At 46.8% G+C, this 22,249-nt stretch overlaps 1 protein-coding gene across 3 annotated transcripts in view; it reads right to left on the reverse strand.

The window, feature by feature from the left end:
• The window catches only part of RARG (retinoic acid receptor gamma), a 442,759-nt gene that overhangs the window by 45,245 nt on the left and 375,265 nt on the right, over positions 1–22,249 (reverse strand). For all 3 annotated transcript variants that reach the window (XM_085654659.1, XM_085654660.1, XM_085654661.1), the window contains one exon: positions 796–956. In XM_085654659.1, the coding sequence (XP_085510785.1) occupies positions 796–956 (161 nt within the window). The remainder of the gene's footprint in view (positions 1–795; positions 957–22,249) is intronic.

The raw sequence follows: 22,249 nt of genomic DNA on the forward strand, positions 1-22,249 counted from the left end.
TCCAGCCTTTGAACAAACAAAAACATACCTCCCTCCAACTTCAGTTGCCCCTCTCAGAAAACCGGGACATGTGCTACATTTGCTAAAATCTGCCAGGACAGCTAGTTAAAAACCAGGATCACCCTACCCCCCTTCAGTTACTAACCCTGCTTGGGTTCAGTCCTTGTGCAGTATTTACACAATTTTAGTTTATATTGTTTACATAGCATTTAAACAAAGATATCAAAACGTTTTAGAAAGGAGACGGATACATTTATTTATAAAGTTTTGTATAGCGCGAACATGACTTCGAAGGTTATCAGAGCGCTTCACATAATGGAAGGGAAGAACAAAGTAAAGGAGAAATTGTAAAAGGGGGTAACAAAGAATAACATAATTAACTAATAAGAACGTACCAGGATGTACCAGGATGAGAACAAACATTACTTAATAGGGTATAACAGACAACCCTGAGCTTTACAGGTGTTAGGCCAAAAAGAATGTAGTTGGGGTCATTGAGAAAGCCAACAACCCACGACCATTTAATGCAAGAACTTGTTCATTCGAATTATTTTTACTTCATGTTTTGTCCAATTTCTAAAACGTTTTGAGCAGATGAGACCTTATTTACTATTTATGGTCTATTCATTTATATAACTATATAACCTATCAGGGCATCAGTCGCTGGGGATAACATGAGGTATGATGCAAAACAGTTCCTCTACTTCTACTAGATCCGACCATGCAAAAGGATGCATCTTTTACACCCTACCACCCACACAGCCTGTCTGCACTAATGGTTGCAAGGCTACTTACCGTAGTGTACTTGCCGAGTTGGCACAGCGAGGGGAAGGTCTCCTGGTGTGCTTTGCTGACCTTTTGGATCAGTGCTTCCATTTCAGGTGGCATCTCATAGCTATCAGTCACCACCTCCTCCTTGATCTCCTTCTTCTTCTTGTTTCGATCATTCCTCACCGCTGCAGCAGCCACAACAGAACCAAACAAGAAACAAAAACAGTAAGTACGTGCTGCACTGCAAAAACCAAAAAACCACAGAGATCAATAGCTTCATAAGCTTGACTAAACTTGCATTTCTGGCTCATCATTATCTTGAAACCTTCCCTCTCATTTCCTGCTAAGATACATTGATCAATCTCAATTTAATGACTTTAAAGATATGACTTCTAAGGTATGATATCTAACATATGCCTCTCTCCCCCATCCCTGAACAGCAGATAGTTGTAGGAAGCTGGCTCTGTATATACTATACCAAAGTGAAGTATAGTGTGCACAGAGTCCAGTGGAACCACAAAGGTAGGCAGAGTAAATTTAGATAGAACCTTACTCTCTATTTGAGGTAATGTGGTCGAGCAGTAAGGGAGTATCAGAGGACAGTGTTAAGCATTTGTTGTACACTCAGTCTGCAAATGAATTCACACACTCAAAGACTGAACTTCAGACCAATTGGTTTTGAATAAAAATATTCTTTTAGTTATTTTATTTTCTAGAACCAAGCAAGCCTGGCACAGGTACGCAATAAATACTTTACAGTAGTAATGCAGTTTGTAAACAGTTTGGATTGCAATAGTAAATTTACTTTGATTTGACTTTAAGTATTGTTTCAGAGAAATGCAATGATTTGTAAATACAGTACATAGACTTGAATGGGATTCTCAGTAAAATTACACGCAAGTTACTTTTGAGATTACTTTTCTTACTCAGAGCAGTACACCTGGATACTACTCTGGGACATTTTCTGCAAACAGGCAAGTAAAATCGGTTTTGTTAGTTAGTGCAATTTTAAAGAATATCTTAATGTTTTCAAACTCCACACTTAGAAACTTTACCAAGAAAAACAGTCAATGTTATCCTATGGAGGAAAATAGTGTTATTGGTTTTGAGGCAAGTATTTGGTAGTGAGGTTCTGGGGGTAGACTCAGGGGTTCCCCAGAGTCATTAATGCACTCTCATTACACCCTTAGCGGCACTAGGGCGGCCGGGTGCAGAGTGCTGAGGCCCAATGTTATCCGATGGGGGATAGGGGACCTCTGGTTGGTAGCTGCTGACGAGCAAGCCACTTGGCTGTGGGAGCCAAGCTCCTGGACTTAAGCTCAGGGCAAATGGGGAATCAAGCCCGCACAAAAGGTGCACCCTCAGCAGCGCTGGGGCGGCTGGGTGCAGAGTGCAGTTTTGGCATCGGGTGCCCGGTTTTCAATGGGGATTTTCGGTTTTAGTTTTTAGCTGCAGGCTCAGTCCAGGAAGACTTCTGTGAGAAACCAACAGCTGGGCAGGTAAGTTGGAGGGCTCGGGGACGTTAGGTGCACCTCAGGTTCTTTTCTCCAGGGCACAGGGCAGCTGGATGCAGGGGTGCCTTTTCAGAATGGATTTCACGTGTGTAGGGGGTCTGCGTACAGAGTCTGCAGGCAGCGTAGGGTAGTCCTGGAGCGGTCAACCCACGGTGGACTCGGACTTGGAGTGCTGAGGGACCTCGCTGGGACCGGTGGGCCACTACCTTGGGCCGTAGGCGATGTGTGCAGTGGTAGTTCCAGGCGTCGGGTTTCTTTGTCCTCAGCAGCCTCAGAGTCGGTTTTCGGAGTTTCTTTTGACCAGGGCAGCTGTTCACAGGAGATCCGGTCTTTGTTGAAGGCAGTCAGTGCTCCCAGGGGTTCTGGAGGTCACGGACTGCAGGACAAGACGATTTTTGACGCAGGATCTCTGGAAACTACAGACGGGCCGGTAGGGCTTGGGCCAAGTCAGTTGTTCTCTGCAGTCTCCTCTGCTGGGCATCTTCTTTCGTCCTTTTTCTTTTTAGGTTGCAGGAATCTGCTTTCTTGGTTCAGGGCTGCCCCCTAAATACTGCGTTTAGGTTGCATTTTAAGGGTCTCTTGGTCAGTAGTCAATGGGCTACTGACCTTAGGGTAACTACACCCTTAGTGTGCTCACCCCATGATGGGTGGGGAGGAGGGGGGGCGGGGAGCACAATCCCTAATCCCGATTGGGGAGTGCCTGCCATCTGCAAGTTGGGCATTGAAGAGGGGGCTTCACACCCCCCTCCCCACCTGAGGGGTGGAGTTGGGAGAGTTGGGCACACCTTCTGGGCTGGCTAGTTTTTCCCACCTGTCTTCCTGCCGAAAAGGAAGGGAGACAGAAAGGGGGCCAGCTCCCAATAGCAGGAGAGGCTGGGGTTCGCATTACAAAGGCTGCCAGGCTTTTGAAGCTCCCCTGCCACAGATGGCTCTTCCTGGCCTGGGGAAGTGGCAACTCCTTTGCCTAGGAAAGGCTTTGTTTCTGGGCTCAGGGAGCGAAGGCTCCCACCCTAGGGGTCTAGAAACAGGTCTTGTGGTGGCAGGCTGGTGTGTACCAGTCAGGGAACCCACCGGAGGCTGGTCGTTTGTGTTCATTTTTCATTAAATCTCACACTGGCATCAGTGTGGGTTTAATGTGCTGAGAAGTTTGATACCAAACTTCCCAGTTTTCAGTGTAGCCATTATGGTGCTGTGGAGTTTATAATGACAAGCTCCCAGCACCATTTAATCTTAATGGCAGCACTGCACTTACAATGTATAAGAATGGACTTAGACACTGTAGAGGTACAGGGCTCATGCTCCTGTACCTTCACCACTGGCATAGGGCACCCAGCTAGAGGGTTGACTGATCTATGCCAGGACAGTGGTTTGTAGGCATGGCACACAGAGGTGTGTGCCATGTCGACTCTTTGCTTTGTTCTGCACCAAAACACGCAGCCTGCAAAGGCAGAGTGTGTGTGTAAAGGTACAGGGCCTCTAAGGGTGGCACAATAAGTGCTGCAGCCCTTAGAGGTCTTTCCTGGTCACAGTGCCCTGGGTACCTGTGGTACCATTTACCAGGGGCTGACCTGTGGCCACAGATACCAATTGGGTTAGTTTTGGGGAAAGCACACAGGCCCTGGGAACCTGATTGGCAGGGACCCAGGACACATTAAGTGAAAGTGCATCAGTAGTCTGGCAAAAAGTAGGGGGGTTACTGCAACAGAAACCCACTTTCCTACAATAGTGCTCTTTAACCACTAATTATTAACTTTTCAAATGCATCCGTGTTGAAGTTGAGCCTACTTAGGAGCAAGGCAATCTTCCATCAATGTATTAAACACCATTAAGTAAAATGACTGAGAACAAAAGTAAAAAAAATCAACAATGCCACTCCTCACCTGGGCACCTCCAATACTTACACTAGCATAATTAATGTATAAGCCAACATTGTTCTGTTAAAAAAACAGGACCATAAAGGATGGTCTTAAAACAATGTAACTGTTTTCATAGTATACTGCAAAGAAAGCATCTTCTGTCCTTGAAGATGATGCACCCTTTACAGCTTTCAGATTCTTTTTTGCAATTTTGATTTTTCTACCAGCATTAAAAATAACCCATGTTAGTTTATCAGTGGTTGAATTTCTCTGGTTCGTGTACCCACAATGAACTAAGTTAGTCATATTTAACTGCAAATTGCCTTACGAAGTACAACTTAAAGTCTGACATCATGTTTGGTTGCCATAGCTTGGTTGGGTTTGGTTGCCTGCCCGATAGGGCTCGTGATAGAGAAGGAATCTTCATGAAAAAAAAAGTCACATACTCAGCTCCCTGCTGCAGACTGAACGATCATATGCATCTCATTATAGACTTGCTTCTTGGTGGGAAAGGCAAAGCCCAAAACTAGAGAAAGTAAGTTTGAGTTTTCCCCAAACAGCCCTATAATCATTATTAAACGGCTGCCTAAAACAGCCTAAAAGGATTCAATCAGAAAGCGTAGTTTCAAGAAAAACAGGCCATTGATTCATTATTTGAAGTGTTTTTTCCCAATAGTAACATGCATGGGCACGGACAGTGCTTGAAAGCAAAAAACCTTATATGCGGTGTAATATTTTTTCTGTTTCACTGAGAGACTTTGAGGCTCCATTGGCTCCCCATACGCAAACAAGCACAATCCAAGCTACTCACCCACACTTTCAAAGCATTACATAACACTGGCCCAGCATAACTCAATGACTGCATTTGCTTTCACAAGCCTTCTGGACACCTCCGCTCGTCCGGACTCCTACCTGCACTCATCCTACACATATGGAAAACAAGATTCGGAAGTAAGCCTTCCCTTATAATCGCTGCAAAAGCATGGAACGACCTGCCGCTACACAGATGAGCCGCCTCCTCACTTTATCGAATTCCACAAGAAGCTGAAGACCTGGCTTCTGGAGTAGTCCCACTAGCTGGCTAGACTCGCACCTGCTCAGCGCCAGGATATCCCCCTCCTGTTTGATAGGCTGCTCTACAAATCTGCATAACAGTCACAGTTTTAGGTTTTGTTATTTATACCAAAGATGTAGACAGACCACCTTCACACACAAAAAACATATTTATACCTTTAATGGAGAGCTGAAAAATACTCAAAAATTACTTTCCTTAAGGGCCCTTCAGTCAGTTGGCTTGTGTGGGGTGATCTTTGGCTTTACTCTGAATTGCATCACATTGCAAATTTGATACCAGTTATAGATTCACTGGATGTGCATAATATGGCCTGCATCTAGTTGTCGAATCTTGAATAATTTCAAACATTTCTAATAGAATGTGTTCAACAATCCCTATAAGCGGCGGGCCAGACTAGCAGCACGGGGAAGTGGTGTAGAGAATACTAAAACTTTGTTTTATAGGCAAGTTGAGTGAAGTGCGACTGCCCACCTGTACCCCCAAAAGAAATATGCTTATCTCAACAGGCAAAGAAGGCAATATCGCATCTGTCACTTGTACTGCAAATGTGAGATACGGGTATAGACCTTTTCACTGTATGGACTAATGGAGGGTGATATAGGATATTGACTAGGACCCTCATAAACGACACTTTAATCTATAGAAATGTTGAAGATAAACCATTACTTAGGTAACATAAGGAACTCTGTAGTCTAAATACACTTGCTGAAAGGAGATGGGCTTCAGGTTTTTCCTCTAGCTTCGGTCCACAAAGTCCGGTTTTTGACTGGGATTCCCGAACATCCATAATCAACATATAATTAAGCCAGGCTTTTTTCCCAGATCTGGTTAGCTGTATGGAGCACTTATCAGTTGTAAGAGGCAATACTTTAACTATCAATCCAATTCTATCTTCTAGGAGGTTTAACCACAGACAAAACATTCCGTTTTTTGTTAATGGATTTACTCTTTCAAGCTGTATCCGAATTCCTTCCAACCACCTAAAGTAAGCTCTGCTTTGAGAATTCTAAACAGACAAAAATCGGATGTCCTTGCCTTTTGGTGTCTTTCTCCACTGTGGGCAGTTACACGAGATGCATTCGAGAGGTGCACATCTCTTCAGTTCATTTGACATTCTGGAGCCAGGCACTAGAGACCGTAAGATTCGGCACCCATTGTAGATTTTCATATCAACAGATGGGTTCAGGGGCTATTTTAAGTATGGGGAAGAGGGCAATATTTAGATTTCCTGTGATGAACAAGAGAAAGGTCTTTTAACCGGTCTAGGCAGTCAACTGCGGCTGTGTGGCGCCCACCTTTTATTTTTGAAACTCATCATTACAAAACCGATCATCAAAAAATGTGCTAGAAGCATAGAAATGCAGATCTCACTGGGCTAAGAAGCTTATACCCATTTCAATGGAATCTGATGGTAAGGGTTCTAACAGAAATCGTGGATAGCTGCCTCTCCCTACACATAATAGAAAAGAGTCCTCCTCCCTGCAGCCGGGGACACTCAAAAGTGGGTGTCGCCTTTTGCAGAAAGGTCGAGCTTATTTTCAAATATATTTGGCGACGAGGTGGTAATGCGTATTCAAAAAAAGTGGGGGCGAACTGGTTTTAAAATCAGAAAGCAGCTATGCTGCCTTAGGACAGATCTTCTTGCGCTAATGAATACAGAATCCACAAAGCCTAACGATGCCCAGGGGTACCCGAAGGGGATTCTCGTTATCCGCCAAACCTGCACCCCTTGAAAAGGCAAATGTGAAGGACATAAAGACACAGGACTGGCTACTGCAATTTTGCGTCCTTATCTAGGTGCAGGACCACGAAGTTCGGTTAACTTCATCTGTACAGACTTTTGCACAATTTGTGTGATTCTCAAGGTGTTCTCGGGAACCTGGGCACCACTTTTCTCGGTCCGTCAAAAATCCAGCATTGGGCTGCAGCTGCTATGAAATTCATTACTTGAATCGTGTCTGTCCTCCGATTCTGGAGCATCACTTAAATGCTTCATTGTTCCACCAAATGCCCATCAGAGCCCGCACACACTTAAAACACCAGTACACTACACCACATGGAAGATAGCTGGCCAACAGTCTGCCTCTTCTAAGCCTGTATGACCAAACTAATATCACCACAAAGTAATGAACTAAGAAGATTGTTTTTCCAGGTAAAGCTCCTACAGCGCCCCTGAATCTGATGTGGTGTACCCACAAGAAACAGAAAATACCCATTCTCATAAGCATTCGAATTACTCCTGCCCCAAGCAGTATAGTTACTTCACCTACACAGGCTTCAAACAAAAAAAAAAAACTGGCGCCCTGCGCGCTCCACCCTTCGTTGGTCTTTCACATTGACCACCTTAACGGTCTTCTCTGTACCTCACGCAACCTAGGAGGTTTAGTGCTAATTAAAAATCACAGTTACAACCACTGGGAGCACTTATTCACTGCTACTAGCTCAACTGTAGGGTACATATTGTAACAATGCATTGTTCCCCTTTAGTTTCAGACTGCTCACTATATGTCCTCGAGATGATCTTAAGTCTCTAAGATCAAAACGCCGTCGACCCTTACAACAGGAACTCCTTCCATTGTTTAAACTCACGTGGAGTTCCATTGGTTTTGTTGTCAATGCGATGTGCTTTTTAATCCACTTTCACCTTGTCACATAACACCTACTTTTTTGAGCACCTGAATATTACTTAGAGTACTAAGTTTAACCTGTGTAAAATAAACGGTCAATTTTACACGACATATGTTCTCCTACTTTTGTGCTCCCAGTATGATTAATGCTCTAGTTTAAATTAGGATCCTAGTGCCCCCTTTGGGGTTCACACTTTTTGCTCTGGACCCATTATTGCCATCATTTGAACCACTGTTTTTCCTAAACATGTTACAAAAAAAACACATTTAAAAGGAAAAGGCTACGTTTTCACCCCCGAGATCTGTGCAGGTCAAATGTTTGAATCCCGGGCAAGCAAGCCCATCACCCTTCCGAGGTTTGTAAGCCCAATAACAGGCCAGGAAAATTGACATATCAAGTGTGATGCTCAGACTATTATTCCTTTGTAGATTTTGGCCAGTTTTAACAATGCCCCTAGCTCACATTCTCTCCTGCAATCAGCCGATTCTCACAACTAGACTGGGTGGTGCTCCTACGTAACATTCTCTCAGCTGCAGTCGGTAGAGGGAGCTGCGGTCCCTCGCAAAACGGAGCCCCTCAATACTTCGTTTCCCAAAAGGAGGGTAGCTCACATTTGCCATTTCTGCAAAGCCAGACGAGTCAAGACCCAGAGGAAATCCCCTGAAATATTCCACAGAAACGCCCCCAGTCCAGAGCAAAGCTTATGGGATTGATACCAACGGTTCCAGTGCAGCTCTACAGGTACAAACTCCAAAGCAGTCCCATGCTGACCAATTCTCATCCGTTGGAACCATCCAAAATCACAGATTAGCAAAAGGTCCAAATCTCCACCCAAAAATGTAGCTGTTTATTGTGGTCACGTTTAAAGGCTTCGTTCATCCAGGCTCAATAACGTATTTATTTAAGGCAGAGAATGGCGAGTCTCTTAACTTTCTTGAATGGGCCGAGGAATAGTTCAAGCCAAAAAAAGAAGTAACGCCATTCTTTGGAGACATTCCTCTTTTAGAACAGTTCTTGGGAATGGACAGTCAAGATATAAAGAAAATCTCATGCTCTGTGACGATTCGTACACATCTCTTTCTGCACAGACCCTAGAGCCATATGGACTTTTTTTGCAGACTTCCTGGGAAACAATACACATTCTCAGAAGACACTGTACTTCGAAAAGGAGTAGTGGGTTTAAGCAATTGCTCGTGTACTGTGTAATACCGAAGATAACGGAATCAGACATTTTACGGTCTCCAGGCCATAATTTGTGACAGGTGCTTTAGCATATCGGTATCCCGCCCCTACCCCTTAATGTAGCTTAGCTGGTGGGACGTAGCGTTAGTCTACTTTTATCTAGTTAGGGGACCTCCATTTTTAAAACCCTGTGTATTGCCAGAGTCAAACACTCTAGGGTGCGTCCAGCTTGCTTGCCTTGGACTAGTTTTCCTCTTCGCGACCTGCTTTTTTCTATGCGTTGCAAAGTAGCATAACAGCTTCCTCCACGCTACCCAAACTGCTTGGCAAACGGAGGATCTCGAACCACCTTGTCTCTCCCTTTTTCGAACAGATTCATACGTGGATATTTGCATCCATCCTTTTGGCAATCTGTTTAGGACATGGCCGTATATACAAGGGCCTTGTAGTAAACCCTGGATCGGGTGCTGGTAACCTTTCATGTCAATCAATGTAAAGCAAACGACTGACCAAGGAGGAGGCTTTCACACTGATGCAAGAGCGTTAGCCAAAACTTACTCAGAAAGCTAATTTTCATAGGAGATTTTGGTGTCTGAGTGCACCTGGTTCATCAGCTTGTGGAATGAACCCTCCATCCATTCGAGGTGGAGTTAAATTGAGTATCATACATTAGGTAATAGTCACATCTCTATTAGTTATGGCATTTTGAAATGGCAGGTGTGGTATGAAGCGCTGAACCAAGTTAATACATGGCGTAGCTCTACTATTTCGCCCTCAACATCATCACCTACGCCGATGACACACAACTGATCCTCTCCCTCAACAAGGACCCTCTCACCGCCAAAACCAACCTCCACGAAGGAATGAAAGCCGTCGCCGAATGGATGAAGAACAGCCGGCAGAAGCTGAACTCAGACAAGAAGGAGGTCCTCATCCTTGGCTCCACCCCCTCAGCCTGGAACGGCTCTTGGTGGCCGACCGCACAGACACCCACCGACCACGCACGCAACCTGGGATTCATCCTCGACTCAACACTCTCCATGACCAAGCAAGTCAACACCATCTCATCCTCCTGTTTCAACACCCTCCGCATGCTCCGAAAGATCTACAGGTGGATCCCCACCGACACAAGAACGGTCACCCAGGCCCTAGTCAGCAGCAGGCTGGACTACGGGAACGCCCTCTATGCGGGAGCACCGACCAAATTGCTGAAAGTACTGCAACAAATACAGAACGCCTCTGCTCGCCTGATCCTCGACATCCCTCGCCACAGCCACATCACACCCCACCCGAGATACCTCCACTGGCTCCCCGTCAACAAGAGGATCACCTTCAAACTCCTCACCCACGCACACAAGGCACTCCAGAACACCGGACCAGCATACCTCAGACGACTCTCCTGCTACACTCCGAACTGCCAGCTCCGCTCCGCCGACCTCGCCCTCGTCACCGTCCCCCGCATTCGAAGAGCTACCACCGGCAGCAGATCTTTCTCCTACCTCGCCGCCAAGTCCTGGAACGCCCGCCCTCCCCATCCTCCTATGGCAGACCCAGGACCTACTCACCTTCAGGAGTCTACTCAATACCTGGCTCTTCGAGCAGTAGCAGCACCCCCCCCCCCCCCCCCGCCCCCGCCAGTGCCTTGAGACCCTCGTGGGTGAGTAGCGCGCTTTACAAATGTATTGATTGATTGATTTCTCTTCACTTCTGTCACCGTTTTGAGCGGTTCGGGCAGGTTTTTTCCTGAACAGTTCCTGGTATCCTGAAACTGTTAGGGCCACAAAATCTACAGAATGCCGATTCAACTGTTCATATTTAGGGTCTTTCTGTGCAAATCCGAAACACCTTTAAGCAAACTGTACCACGCAAAGGTCTGCCTGGCTTCACTGCGAGTACTACCAGAACAGCATCAGCACTGGTACTCCTGATGTTCGGATATGAATTTTCTAGCAGTTCATGGGACCAATTGTAGAAGAGGGCAGGGATCCTTCTTAGTGTAGCATATCCATGAACATCCTCGTCCTGGACACTGGCAACATCTTTTAGCCTCGTGGAATGGAGGATAAAACAAAAAATGCTCTACCCAATATGTTTTTTTAAATTAATGATTTTTCCTGATGCATGTGAATGATAACCGTTGTCAATCATAACCATACTGCACCTTCTGCCTTCAAATGCCCTCACCCCTGAACCTATGGGATCACCATATACTCTGTACTGGTACTTGTGGAGCTCAATCAAGGCATTGTCTACGAGCACCACAGCCCAAATGTAACATGCACATTTTGACCACCATCTACCTCAGTGCATCGTGTAACCAAAACGCAATCACTAATCTAGCACAAAGACGAAATTAAGGCCTGCTGTGGGTGCTATATATATTCATTTCAAAATGCCACAGAATTGAATCCCATTTCCAACAAAGAAATTATTTCTAAAATTTGGCTGTCATCTGAACTCCTTTACATGCCACTTTAGGCAAGCCCAGCAAAGCCTTTTATTCTAGCTAACTCAAGGAAAAGTAGGTTTACATTTATGTTCTTTCATCTCATATTTTTGCAAGTTGTTCATGGATGAGACATCATTTTCCTTTTATAACCCAACTAAGTAATTATGTTACCCCATTACCTTAACTTCTTCATTTTAACCAAACATCAACTCTACCTGGATATTTCACCTTTTCATTTGATGCTGAATATAATGCAAGTGAAATCCAGATACCTGCCAATTGTTCATCCTTGAGTAACGCACACTGACACTTAGGTAGATATGTGCAATATAACATTTGTCAAATAACTACAATTGATCATAGCCTTGTATAGATTGGGATTCTGGTTTATGAACTTGAAATTTTTCCGACCCAGTGCAGACACAAGGCACCTAATCCCAAAAGGGCCTTTATTTTCAATAAATAAAATAAAGGCATTGACTCTGGTTAGATGTGCTGGTTAACCTTTATGCATGTTGTAGATCATACTTAACTGAAAGCAACATTTTCCTGTCCCTGTTCGATGCTACTCTTTTGTCATCTTACTTTGGTCAAACTAACATCCATTTCTCATTTTAAAAAAAGACAAAAAAGTTAGGCGTTCAAATTATTTCTATCACTGAAACCGAGCCAATATTCTTACTCCAGGTTATCTACAAGTCGTGCCTTTAGGTCTCCTCTCATAATGGCGAACTTCTCTGTAGAGTCTGTAGATATGAACGTTTCGTGAAACGCATGCGAGTGACCTACCTTCAGACATTAATATAGCCTACAAGTCAGAGACAGCAAGCCCCCAGGTTCATTCTGAGAGGTACAAATTATGCCAATATGATGGTAATGAAACAATCGGGGGTGAAGGGGATGTGGGGGGGGGGGGAGGGGGGCAGTTTAAGATTGAACAGCAGCCATTCAGTTTCTCTCCTTCTGCTTTAGTGCTGCGGGGACTTAACGCCAGACTTCCCTGCACTTACAGGAGCCCCTACATCTCCCACACACTGGCTACATAATTCCATACTACGGAATATACCGGTGCGTGGCCTACAACGTCTTAGAATACAGTCTAATTCCAAATAGGATATTCAAAACATGTTTCACAAAGTCGAATCGGGATCAGTTTTATTTGGATGTCCAAGGAGGAGGTGGAGGGCTTCTGCTACACCTGATGGAAGAGAACATTACAAAGTACTCCGCATGGGACCCCTGACCCCACTGGCTCACCTCCGACCCCGTGCCCACAGGTGGCAGAGACAGCGCAGAGATTGATGGGGAACGGTGCAGTGCACGGGCTATGGAGGGAGGGGCTGCTGCTGCCTGGCCAGGCAGGAAGGATCCCAGCCAAACAGACCTCTGTGAGGCTCTGTTTCATATATAGAAGTGGTACAGTTCATGAACAGCAAATGACACCGGCTCCATTTCCATAAGCTTTTTCTTGGCCCGACACCGGCTAGGCTTCTGGTGTAGCACGCAGCATAAGAGAAAATACGTCTCTGACAAGAGGTAAAAGGACATAAACAAGTATCCGAAGTCCTACGAAACTCATATCTTGACCTCCTCCGGGGATGAGGGGCATCTTGCCACATTCGGTAACCCTCAGTTTTCCTGCAAGGTCTCTCGCGTGTCCAACCTTCTTCCTTTCATTCCCTTTGTTAATTCCTTCCTCTTTTTATCTTACGTAGTATATTTTTTAGGTTCTGTGGTTTTCTTCGAGCCTTTCTTTTGGTCCTCTCAGCCACTAATTTCAACCCGTGTCCCAGTATTTATTTACGGGTTTCGCCTATCTTCGGGACTTTCTCTCGCTCCTCTCTCTCCCACATCTTTACTCTACCCGTTCTTTATCGCGCCTCCCTTGTTGCTCTCTTAGTCTCCATGAATGCGGTTGTTCGTTTATGCACCCTAGCACCATCCTAAAATCATCCTTTCCACTTTCACACAGAAGCCTGTGGCTTCTCACTCTCCTCCTCTGCTCCGTCTTCACTTTGCTGCTCAGCAGAAGCCGCTCTCCCTCTCGCCTCCGAGTTCCCCTCCCTGCCTTTGCTCACACGTTTCCCTCATGCACTTCCTGTTCACCCCAGGATAAAGTGCGAGAGAGATCTGGCAACAGGATACCCGAGCTGCAGGAAATCCACTTATAGACTGAGCTGGGAGCCGACGCAGGCCAGTGAGCCAGGGCCCTGCTGTTCCACAGCAATCCGTTCATACCAGGGAACAGCGGCCATGCGGTCTTACTGCAGGCCTTGCTTACCAGAAGACAGGGACTTGCCCCCTTACAGCAGCCCCTGCTTAGCGAAGGATAGGACACTTCTAAACCCCTTTCTATCATGGTAAAGGACTCTTCTCTCCTACAGCGGCCACTACACGGCAGCTCTTACATTGCACCTTTTTCTCACCAAGTGAGAGCCCCGTTTTAAGTTTGTAGGCCCTTCATACCAGAAGACAGACACAGCTCTTTACAGCAACTCGAAGAAGGGGCACATTTTTCCTACAGCAACCACTTCACTTTAAAGGGGTGGCTGTAGGAGAGAGCGCCCCTATACTCTGCCACGGAGCGTAGGCCACAGCCTTTATTCTGCATCACGAAGGTGGAACTCAGCCGTCTTGCAGAACGTATTCAGGAGGATAGAACGCATCTCGGATTCGGCAGCCTTTACACACCTGCAGATACAGCGCTTCTCTATGACCATAGACCCTTCATCCTAGCGCATAGACCCTTCGACCGTAGACCCTTCCTCCCAGTGCATAGACCCTTCATCCCAGTGCATAGACCCTTCATCCCAGTGCATAGACCCTTCTACCATAGACCCTTCTACCGTAAACCCTTCATCCCAGTGCATAGACCCTTCATCCCAGTGCGTAGGCCCTTCTACCGTAAACCCTTCATCCTAGTGCATAGACCCTTCATCCCAGTGCATAGACCCTTCTACCGTAGGCCCTTCTACCGTGGACCCTTCATCCCAGTGCGTAGACCCTTCTACTATAGACCCTTCATCCCAGTGCGTAGACACTTCTACCATAGACCCTTCTACCGTAAACCCTTCATCCCAGTGCATAGACCCTTCATCCCAGTGCGTAGACCCTTCTACCATAGACCCTTCTACCGTAAACCCTTCATCCCAGTGCATAGACCCTTCTACCATAGACCCTTCTACCGTAAACCCTTCATCCCAGTGCATAGACCCTTCTACCATAGACCCTTCTACCGTAAACCCTTCATCCCAGTGCATAGACCCTTCATCCCAGTGCATAGGCCCTTCATCCCAGTGCGTAGGCCCTTCATCCCAGTGCGTAGGCCCTTCATCCCAGTGCGTAGGCCCTTCATCCCAGTGCGTAGGCCCTTCATCCCAGTGCGTAGGCCCTTCATCCCAGTGCGTAGGCCCTTCATCCCAGTGCGTAGGCCCTTCATCCCAGTGCGTAGGCCCTTCATCCCAGTGCGTAGGCCCTTCTACCGTAAACCCTTCATCCCAGTGCGTAGGCCCTTCAAGTCGGTGCATAGACCTTTTCACCGTAGACCCTTCATCCCAGTGCGTAGACCCTTCTACTATAGACCCTTCATCCCAGTGCGTAGACCCTTCTACTATAGACCCTTCATCCCAGTGCGTAGACCCTTCTATCGTAGGCCCTTCCATCGTAGACCCTTCTACCCTACAGCCACCCATCGGAATGAGAGGATGGAGCCCAGCTCTTTAAACAAACCGAAAATTGGGCAAGGCCCAGGTCTTATGCCACCATGTAGATCCTCATACCAAAGTGAAGTGCCAGATTAGTATACCCCATCGTGTCTGTCGCTAGACCACAGCTACCCTACTTTAGTCCTCCTTACCAGAGCATAGAAGCCATCATTTATACTGCTGCCCTCTTCACACTGTACAATAGTGCCCTACTCTCATGCTGCAGCTCCTCCAAAGTACAACCTTCAAATCACGAGATGGACTTGGAGTAGTGGCCCGGGAGGTGGGGAAGGCATCTGTTTACGTTCACAGACCCACAACACAAAATTAACCTGGCACAGCAACTGCCTCGGCAAAGGATTCCCTGACCATGCACAACCATGGTCCGGATTTCAAACCATGTACATTTTTCACTCCAGGTCTGAAATCATGATGGTATCAGACAGGCACATGCATAAGACACAATCGGACTAGGCTCAAACTGGTCAACGTATGGCAATTATTCCCAGGGCAATAATGAGTCTCTCATAAAGGTCCACCTACTGGGTACCAGCAAGTCTGGAAGTGGATGGGTTTTCAGCTAGTTTACATAACCAACCATTCCCCTCCATAAAAGATGCCATGGCTACGTCCTGCGTTATCAATACGAAGCTCAGAGCCCCTGTGCTGCTGCTCTTCACTACCCACATTCAGCAGAAGACTACCACTTCTGTTAGGTGGAAGTGGCAGATTTACAGAAAGGAATATGCTACTTACCAGTATGCATCTGTTCTTGGCATGTAGAGCTGTAGATCTACACACTGTGCATAGATCGCCATCTGGTGTTGGGCCCGGATGTTTGCACTTGTTTTTGTCTTGGAAAGTCTTTGGAAGTCACGGGATAGGTGACTCCTCCTTTGGATCATAGTGCGCATGGGCATCGGCTCCATCCTCAGATTGTTTTTCGCCAGCAGGGAAAAGATGGAGCTTAGTAAGAAACAGGAAAGATGCCCATGTGTGTTGTATCTAGTAAGATAATACTGAAACAGATAAAGGTAGCCGGGGAGGCGGGTGGGCGTGTGTAGATCTGCGGCTCTACATGCCAAGAACAGATGCATACTGGTAAGTAGCATATTCCGTTCGAGGCATATGAGCTGCAGATTACACACTGCGCATAGATTGTAAAGCAGTATCCACCCTTAGCGGCGACCACCAGTATCTGTTGCAGTAGTTTGAAATAGTGTTTTGAGTACAGCCTGGCCCACACTAGCTTGTTTAGTTTGCACATCAACACAGTAGTGTTTTGTGAATGTGTGCGGTGTAGACCATGTAGCTGCTCTGCATGTATCATCTAAGGAAATGTTGCCTAGAAATGCCATTGAAGCCCCTATCTTTCGTGTAGAGTGGGCTTTAGGAGGAACAGATAACGTACGTTTTGCTTTTTGGTAACAAATCTGTTTGCATTTGACAATCCACCTAGCTATCCCAGATTTTGATATGGGGTTGCCTTAATGTGGTGGTGAGAAAGACACGAATAGTTGTTTGGCCTTACGAAAGGGTTTTGTTCTTTCTATGTAGTATTGTAGTGTTCTTTTGACATCTAAGGTGTGAAGAGCTCTTTCTGCGACTGTTTGTGGCTGCGAGAAGAGTACAGGCAGCTCTACAGATTGAGGTGGAAGGGAGAAATGACTTTAGGGAGGAATTTAGGATTAGTTCGGAGAACAACTTTATTAAGATGCATTTGTAGAAAGGGTTCTTGAATGGTTAGTGCTTGTAGTTCACTAACTCTTCGTAGAGAAGTAATGGCTACAAGGAAAGCAGTTTTCCATTTTAAGAATTGTAGCTCACATTTATGTGGGGGTTCAAATGGAGGCCCCATTAGTCTTGTGAGAACGATGTTCAAATTCCACACAGGGGAAGGTGCTACTCTGGGGGGGAATTATTCTTTTGAGTCCTTTCATAAAGGCCTTTATGGCAGGTACTCTGAAAAGTGAGAGGTGTTGTCTATTTTGTAGACGATATGCTGCTATGGCAGCAAGATGCAATCTGATAGAGATATAGGCCAGGTTGCATCTTTGGAGGTGTAGTAAGTAGCCTATGATGTGTTGGAAAGACATCTAGGGGATTAGTATTGTTATAGCAGTATACTACGAATCTTTTCCACTTGGCTGCATAGCATGCTCTAGTGGTAGGCCGTCTAGCTTCTTTGACGACGTTCATACAGTCAGGAGGAAGGTTAAGGTAACCGAATTCTAGAATTTCAGGAGCCAGATCGCTAGGTTGAGCTGAGCTGGGTCCAGGTGTTGGATCTCTCCATGGTTCTGGGTTAAGAGGCGTGGAGAGAGGTGTAGTTTTTGGTGCGGAACTACTGAGAGTTCCAGCAGTGTGGTGTACCAGGGCTGTCTGGCCCAAGTTGGAGCAAGTAGAATAAGCGTTAAGGAGTGTTGCTGTAGTTTGCGCACCACTAGTGGAATGAGTGGGAGAGCCGGAAAAGCGTACGCAAATCTGCCTGACCAGTTCATCCATATCACATTGCCTTTGGACAATGGGTGAGGGTACCTGGCGGCGAAGTTTGGGCATTTGGCATTTTCTTGGGTGGCAAAGAGGTCTATCTGTGGTTGCCCCCAAGTTTGAAAAAACGGTTGAAGAACTTGTGGATGAAGTTCCCACTCGTGGATTTGTTCTGTTTGACGACTCAAAAGGTCGGCTATTGTGTTTTGGACTCCTGGGACATGTTGGGCTAGGAGAAAAATGTTCTGGAGGTATAACCCACCTCCATATGCTCTGTGCAAGTTGAGAGAGCTGCAGAGAGTGTGTCCCGCCTTGTTTCTGGATGTAATACATGGCTGTCATGTTGTCGGTGCGGACTAAGACAGTCTTGCCGGATATATGTTTTTGAAATGCTTTTAAGGCTAGGAATATGGCTAGTAACTCCGAATGGTTGATGTGGAGTAACTTTTGTTGCGGTGTCCACCTGCCCTGCATGGTGTGATGTAGTAGGTGAGCTCCCCAGCCGCAGAGCGATGCGTCCGCTGTCATGACTATTTGGGGAACAATCGCCCTTTGGAAAGGTTCTTTGTTCCACCATTGCAGAGAGCGATGAGTACGACTGTCTACCAACATCAGATCTGTTAGCTGACCGTGAGTCTCGTTCCATAGGCGTGCTAAAGCACTCTTGGAGAGGACGCATCTGGAGTCTTGCATGAGGCACTATGAATATGCAAGAGGCCATCATTCCTATGAGTTGCATGAACACTCGAGCTGGAAGAGAGTGTTGCGGTTGGAATTTGGCAAGAAGAGCTTGGATGCTCGCTATCCTAGTGGGGCTGGGATAGGAGAGTGCTCTTGCGGTGTTTATGGTGGCACCGAGGTATTGTTGTGTGTGGGACGGTTGGAGCTGGGACATGGCGTGATTTATTGTGAATCCCAGGTTGTGAAGTTGTTGAATAGTGGCGCGAGTGTGTTGTACACACCGATTGTACGATTTGGCTTTTATAAGCCAGTCGTCTAGGTATGGGAAGATATGTATGTTTTGTCTCCTTAGATATGCTGCCACTACTGCTAGGCACTTGGTGAACACTCTTGGTGCTGTGGTGACTCCGAATGGGAGCACCTTGAATTGATAGTGCTGACCGTCTACTACAAATCTTAGATATTTTCTGTGAGCGCTGTGAATGTGGAAATAGGCATCCTTGAGGTCTAGAGTAGCAAGGAAGTCGCCCTGGGAAAGCAGAGGGAGGACCTGCTGAAGTGTGACCATGTGAAAATGGCCTGAATGTATGCCTATGTTTAGAGGTCTGAGGTCGAAAATAGGCCTTAGAGATCCGTCCTTTTTTGGTATGAGAAAAAAGAGGGAGTAGACCCTTTTGTTTTTTGGTGCAGGGGAACTTGTTCTATTGCACTCTCTTGCAGGAGGGAGATAACCTCCTGTTTTAAGAGTGAGCGATGTTCTTGTGACATTGGACGGTGTTTGGGTGGGATGTTTGGGTGGGGAGAGGTTAGTTCGAGACAGTAGCCTGATTTAATTATTTCGTGGACCCACCTGTCTGAAGTGATGTTTATCCAGGCAGGGAGAAATTGGTGGAGTCTTCCCCCGACTGGAGTGGAATAGTCGGGGGGAAGTCATGGGGTAGGTGTGGAGGCAGAGCGGGAGTTGGGAGTTGTTATTTTTGCCTCTGCCTTTGCTGTTATTCCCCCTGTAACCACCCCTTTGGTAACCTCTAGTAAAGGTGGATTGTGCGGGAGCTTTGTAAGAGGTGGAGGGGCTATCAGAGGAGTAGCCTCGATGGGTGCTTCTAAAGGATGAGCGACGAAAGGATCGTCTGGGAGCTTGCGATTGCAAGGCTCCCATTGATTTTGCGGTGTCTGTATCCTTCATTTTTGAGGGATACGTCTACGTTGGGCCCAAATTGCTCATCAAAAGGTTGATTGGAGTATAGAACTCTGTACTTCTGGTTTAAACCCCGATATGCGTAACCAGGCATGCCTGCGCAAAAGGACACTGGTGTTGATTGCCCTCAAGGCGGTGTCTGCTGCATCTAGGGCACAGCGAATGGAGGTATTAGTGATGGTCTTACCCTCATGGATTAGCTCACTGGCACAGTTTTTTGTATTTGTCAGGGAGGTGCTGCATTATGGACTCAAGTTAGTCATAATGTGCCCTGTCATATCTGGCTAGGAGCGCTTGGGTGCAAGCAATGCGCCAAATATTTGCTGCCCGTGACGCTGTGCGTTTGCCAGAGGCGTCTAGGAGTTTGGATTCCTTGTCTGGTGGTGGTGCGTCACCTGACGTTTGGGAATTTGCCCTCTTCCTGGCGTTTGAGACTACTAGTGAGTCTAGTGGTGCAGGGCCATTAATGTATACTGGGTCAGTAGGGGCAGCTTTATATTTCTTCTCTATTGTTGGGTTGATGACCCGAGCCCTGACTGGGTCTTTAAAGATCTCCGTTGCATGCTCAATGACCCCTTTAAGCATGGGCAGTGTTGAGGTGGACCTTTGTGTGGTGTCAAAGGTATCCATAAGAAAATCACCCTCTACTGGTTCTGTATGCAGGGCTACGCCGTGGTATTGGGCACATCTTTGTAGGAGCTGGTTGAACCAGATATTGTCATCTGGGGGGAGGGGGGGGAGGGGAGTCCTGGAGGGATAAATATCATCTTGTGGGGTGTAAGGGACATCTGGGACACTAATCATCCCAGGGGTCAGGGGAGCCAGTAGGGGTAGGGTCTCCAAGAGGTTGATCGTCCGCACCTCCCCCTGGATCGTCTGATGTGTTATCATCATCATCATCATCTATTGGGGTAGGTGATGGTGTGGGAGAGTGGTGTGGTGGGAGAGGAGGAGGAGGGGAAGGAGGAAGAGGAGAAGGAATCCTTAATGGAGAGGTGGCAAAGCCTCTCTTCTTTGGTGGTGGACCAGGCATGCGTAGTGGTCTCTTCTTGATACGGAGCATTAAATGACCAGTCTTAGGATCCTTTATTAGAGTCTTTTGGGTAGGATCTGGTCGAAACAGCTCGTCTGAGGGAGACAGATCCGTCGGTGCCGAGGGCTTCGGTGCCGCAAGTTTTTTGTGCGTCGCCTCGGTAGCGGTTCTAGGCTTGGAACTGTGTATTTTTTAAGTGTCTTTCTGAGTTGGAGCCGGGTGCTGTTTTTTCTGTTCTGAGGTCTTCGGTTTGGAAATTTCGGGGCCTTTCGGCGGGTGTCTATTAGTCGGCTCCAAGGGTGTTGTCAGTGCCGAAGAACTGGTGCTAGCCTTCGACGCCGAGTGCTTCGATGTGGGAGCAGTGGTCGGCATGGATGAGGTCAAAGACGCCTTTTTCTATGGAGCCGGAGTTGGCTTGTCGGTGCTGACTCGAGCCAGAGTCGCCTAAAGGCTTAGCAGGCTTCTTTACCGGGCCCGAAGGCAGGGCATGGGAAGCAGTGGCTCGGCGTGCACCTGGGCTCTAAGGTGGAGGTGGTACCGAAGCCTTTTTCGACAGTGTCGAGGGGGTGGGTGGTTCGGGGTCAACGTCTGTACTCACGGCCCTTTGAGCTGGAGTGAGTTCTTCGACGTCAGAATCGTCTGATATCTGAGGCGCTTAATATGGGTTCCTCGACTCGACCTTGCTCCGGAACATCGACACCCTCTTGAAAGATGTCGTCTGGGATCGAAGATGACGAGTGCGCCATTGTTCTTTGAGCTCGTCGGTCCCGGATGGTCTTTTTGGAGTGGAAGGAGGCACAAGCTGGACAGTCTCTGGCCTCGTCCTCCGGTGAGAGGCAGAGGTTGCACACCTCATGTAGGTCGGTGTGGGGAAACTTCAACCCACATTGAGGACACTTTTTAGATGGCGTCCTTTTCATGAGCCAGAGATGAGGCCCTGGTAGGCCCGAAGGCCTTAGTCGACGACCGGAATCGAAGACTTCGAGGTGAAGGGCGCGTGTGGTTGGAAACACGATCGAAAACAATACCGTCGAGATGGGAAGGATTGCACGTCGAAGAGAAACCGTTAACGGTTCCGAGCTGGAACGCGAGAACACATCCGAGCCCGATGATGGAAAAAAAAACTATCTGAGGATGGAGCCGATGCCCATGCGTTCTATGATCCAAAGGAGGAGTCACATACCTCGTGACTTCCAAAGACTTTCCAAGACAAAAACAAGTGCAAACATCCGGGCCCAACACCAGATGGCTATCTATGCACAGTGTGGAATCTGCAGCTCATATGCCTCGAACAAAAAGGTTCTACTCTTTGGCATTTTATTTCAAATTGTCCCCAAATAAGCAGCATAGCACTTAACTTTAGAAAATCCTGCAACCAAATGATCCTGAAAGGCTTTGAACATATCCTTGTTATTTCCTGTCGCTCACTAAAGAATTCCTTAAGCTCCTTCAGAAGACTCGGTGCCAGAGTGGCTCTACAATAGTTCTCATCCATGAACCTAGTGGCCACTTCTCGAATCCAGATTTCTTTCGCACCTCGAAGGTCCTAGATCTCTACTGCTAAGGATACTCCAGGTGGGACTGAGTAGGTTTCCTCCTGTACACTGATTCAGATATTGAATGCTATCACATATGATCATTTATTGCTCGTCGGAATAACATTTCGAT

This window comes from Triturus cristatus, chromosome 4_1 (genome assembly GCF_964204655.1).
Source record: "Triturus cristatus chromosome 4_1, aTriCri1.1, whole genome shotgun sequence".
Taxonomy (NCBI): Eukaryota; Metazoa; Chordata; class Amphibia; order Caudata; family Salamandridae; genus Triturus; species Triturus cristatus.